At 42.0% G+C, this 4,219-nt stretch overlaps 1 protein-coding gene and 1 pseudogene across 1 annotated transcript; one reads left to right on the forward strand and one right to left on the reverse strand.

The window, feature by feature from the left end:
- Positions 1-29: 29 nt before the first annotated feature.
- LOC116379569 (palmitoyltransferase ZDHHC18 pseudogene) lies at positions 30-768 on the reverse strand (annotated as a pseudogene).
- A 1,138-nt stretch (positions 769-1,906) lies between these two features.
- tmem242 (transmembrane protein 242) lies at positions 1,907-4,197 on the forward strand (the record flags this gene model as incomplete). The annotated part of the gene is made up of 3 exons (XM_031841525.1): positions 1,907-2,001; positions 2,703-2,803; positions 4,060-4,197. Coding segments are annotated over exons 1-3 (327 nt in total), but the record flags the coding sequence as incomplete, so codon positions are not given.
- Between the last annotated feature and the right edge of the window lie 22 nt (positions 4,198-4,219).

A 4,219-nucleotide genomic window follows, 5' to 3' on the forward strand; every position in this document is an offset into this window, starting at 1 on the left:
GTGTGTGTGTGTGTGTGTGTGTGTGTGTGTGTGTGTCCACTCACTCGAAGGTGAAGAACAGGCCGCTGGTGAGCAGGATCAGGACCAGGGTCAGGTAGAAGACCCCGGTCTGTCTCGCCATCATGATCCTCCCGTCGCAGTAGAACCGGTTCCTTCCCGGGAACAGCTGCCACTTCCTGCGGGGGGTCCGGCTCCTCTGGCCGGGGAAGGTGGGCTTCAGCGCCTCGGTGGTGGTGGTGGGGGGGCCCGGGCACGAGCCGCTGCTGCAGATCTGGTTGTACTGGTTCTGGTTCTGGTTGTGGTGGTGCTGGTCCAGATCCGCATGGTGGATCTGAGACATGTGTCCTCACAGGTGAGCGGACAGGTGAATGAAGCTGTGCGCGTGCTGCTGCTGTGGTGCGTTCAGGCTCTCCGGAGGTTCAGGTGAATCCTCGAGTCTGGAGACAAAATAAAATAGAATAAAATCACGTGTTTTTATTTTATTTTGTAATATTTCGTAAACAAACACACGCGTGTCCCAAAAAAATAAATCCACAGACCCACCACCACCAGACACACCCCCGTGAAGCGTCCCCCTCACATTATGCAGCGGGATAACGGATCCGGTGCAGGTTCAAGAGACCGGCTGCAGGACGGGACCGGGAGGGTTCCGGGACCGGGAGGGTTCCGGGTCCGGATCGGGAGACGGACGGCGGCTTTGCTCTGGAGCTTCAGGGGGGTCAGTGAGGAAGAGGAAGAAGAGGAGGACGTGAAGAGCATCCTGATCCTCCGCAGACCTGCTGGAGCTCAGCCTGCACAGATCCTCTACGAGCCAGAAGATCCACTCTGTCCGGAAAAAAAGAAACAAAAACAGATTCAGTTTAAAACAAAACTAAATGATTTGTCTTCTTTTTACCTGATAAATGAAACAATTCAATCAATTTACATCAACATCATCTTCAGATAATAATCTGCATTAAAACTTCACTTTTGATTGATTTGAGGTTCTGTATTTTAGTTCCTTAAAATAATAGAATAATTAAAAACAGACTGTTACACATGTGTATTAAAACTATCTTCTATTAATATTACATTTTATTATATTTGTTATAATTAACATCTTTTATTTGTATTTATAAATGTGTGTATTTATGTTTGTACTTTTTTCTACCAGTATATTTGTGTGTATCTGAAGACTTCTGTGTATTCTTTCTTTCCTTTATATTTAATTTTTCACACATATTACATAAAGACTTTTTGTCTTTGTTTTATTTTCCAATAAGAATAGAGGGAACTGTTATTTATTTATTTTTATTTACATATTTCTACATCATATCTAATTTATGAAACAATACTCATTCATCTCATTTTGACTTGATAGATCTTTGGCTTTATAAAGTAATACAACTGATTTTACATTCATTATATTTACTGAAGTACACTTCATTTTAAAGGGACTTTTACTTTGCTTGAACATTTAAGTTTGATATTATGTATACAGCTAGAATTATTACATGTATTTAACTATTCAAGTTAATTATCGGATCAAATTTGTACATAAACACAAGATATTATAGATAATCTATATGTAATTATGTAATTGTAAACTGGGATAGTTGTATTAATGAGAGTTAGACCTCTTTATCTTCTCCCGGAGAGCAAACAGAGTTCCACAATAGACGATCTTTGTTTCAGGAGTCCGTCTCCGCGTTTCCTCCGTAAAATAAAGAGGTACTTAAAAACGTAAAAAATAAAACATGTAGTATTTCATACACAAAATAACAAACCATACTTACATGTAAGTTTGTACATCTTCACTACGACACGTATACATTAATATTTCATAATAATAATAATTAAAAACAACATATAGAAGGTTCCTAGCTAAGCGTGTTTCTCTCCGGTCACTTTTCCGCTGACGGACTGAAACAAACATGGCGGCGGCCGCTGATGGAAACACGACCGTGACCGTAGAAGAAGAAGCAGAAAGGGACGAAGAGGCCAAATTGCGGATATTAAAAGTTAAGTTAGCAGTTAGCATGTAGCTTATTTTAAGCGTTTGTTTTGATTTATTAACGTTGATTCTATCTGAGGTCAAAGTGATGTCGACCTGTTCACCCCAGAGTCCACTTAAACATCCTTCACTTCAACGTTTCCTCACGTGTTCAGAACCCTTCTCCCTCTAAACGTCTTTAATCCTCAGACACTGAAATAAGATTGTGTCTTCAGAGTTCCGGCTGAAATAAAAGAAGAGTCGTATCTATTTTATATTTTATATTATTTTGGTCAGTTTCATCCTGCAGAGACACAGATGTGATGCCAGACTCCATTCAACCTATGTTTAATGTTTAATGTTTAAGAGAATCTCACGTGACATAAAATATAATTTTACTGTTCAACACGAGGACTTCGTGTTCAGTTCTTCGTGACTTAATCCAACAAGCAGCCGCGTGTTAATAATTTAAACTCTCACATTTGCTTTAATTTGTCCTCAAGTCAGAGTTAATTAACCAATCTTTAAAATACAGAAAGTAAAATCTTAATTATCTTTTTGTTCACATGAAAGTAGAAGTGATGGTAAACAGTTTGCTGTGTTTAGAGTATAAATGTGGTTAAAGCAGTTTGTATGATGATACATTATGTTCTCATTCAGTTCAACAATAACAGCAGCTTTTATCCCTCGTGTGTGTTTGTGATGCTGACGTGTCACTTCCTGTGTGCAGGTGCAGCGTTTCTCACCACGGTGGCGTCTGCAGGGATGATGGCCGGATTCGGCTCCACGTTGGCTCTGGCCAAGAAGAAGAGCCCAGGCTGGTTCAGTAAGGTACCGTTTATCTCTGTGACACACGGATCACAGAGACTTTCCTCTGTGTGTCCATGAGTCCATGAGTCCATGAGTCTATGAGTCTATGAGTCTATGAGTCCATGAGTCCATGAGTCCATGAGTCTATGAGTCTATGAGTCTATGAGTCCATGAGTCCATGAGTCCATGAGTCCATGAGTCCATGAGTCCATGAGTCTATGAGTCTATGAGTCCATGAGTCCATGAGTCCACTGCAGACAGCAGCTGATCACAGATCCGTCAGAGACTCTGTGACTAAATGTAAACGAATATAAACTAAAAGAAACGCGTGTTGTGATTCTGAAAACACTTTGATCTTTAAAAGTGACACAAACAATCACAACATATTAGCTGGTTTATTAAGTTATATATATATAAATAAAAACACACAAATACAGGATATGAATAAATATATAGACCAAAACTTAAAAAAGGGAAAATAAATGAAAATGTTTAAATTTCTTCTTTTGTATTTGTTATTGGTCTTTATATTTATATTGTCTGATTCTTTTATTTCATGGCACTCCTGTGACTCCGTACAACACGCGTTCCTCTGACGGTCGACCTGAAAATAGAAGATTTCTGTGAAATCACGACATCAAGCCTCTCAAGTGGAACTGAGTGCTGATTGGCCGCTCACAGGATCCGATTAAACGTGACGCACAAATAAACAACGAGCGACTGTTCCTTCAGTCCCGAGACAGACTCGTCTTTGTTAGAAACACGGAGCGACACGAGATGTTTTTAATGTCCGACGGCTGCTTTTATTCATTTTAATGGAATATCTGAGCCGCATATTAATATTAATAAACATGTTACACCGTGTGGCCAGAAGTATGTGGACACTTTAAACTGTCACTACCAATGTGTTAATGTAATAATACTCTGACGTTGCGTTCACTGACTCTGGTTCTGACGTTGCGTTTGCCGACTCTGGTTCTGACGTTGCGTTCGCCGACTCTGGTTCACTGACGTTGCGTTCGCCGACTCTGGTTCTGACGTTGCGTTCGCCGACTCTGGTTCTGACGTTGCGTTTGCTGACGTTGCGTTCGCCGACTCTGGTTCTGACGTTGCGTTCGCTGACGTTGCGTTCACCGACTCTGGTTCTGACGTTGCGTTCGCCGACTCTGGTTCCTGACGTTGCGTTCGCTGGTTCCTGACGTTGCGTTCGCTGGTTCTGATGTTGCGTTCGCCGACTCTGGTTCTGACGTTGCGTTCACTGTCTGGTTCCTCTGCAGGGCGTAGCAGCGACGGCGGCGGCCCCAGAGAGCGGAGCGTCTGTGGCCCTCAGGGCTCTGGGTTGGGGGTCTCTGTACGCCTGGTGTGGAGTCAGTCTGCTCAGCCTCACAGTCTGGAAAGTCCTCGGAGTTCACAGGGTACGTTTCTGCAGTATTAATA

The sequence above is a fragment of the Anarrhichthys ocellatus genome, unplaced genomic scaffold (genome assembly GCF_004355925.1).
Source record: "Anarrhichthys ocellatus isolate YVR2014 unplaced genomic scaffold, GSC_Weel_1.0 scaffold4612, whole genome shotgun sequence".
NCBI lineage: Eukaryota > Metazoa > Chordata > Actinopteri > Perciformes > Anarhichadidae > Anarrhichthys > Anarrhichthys ocellatus.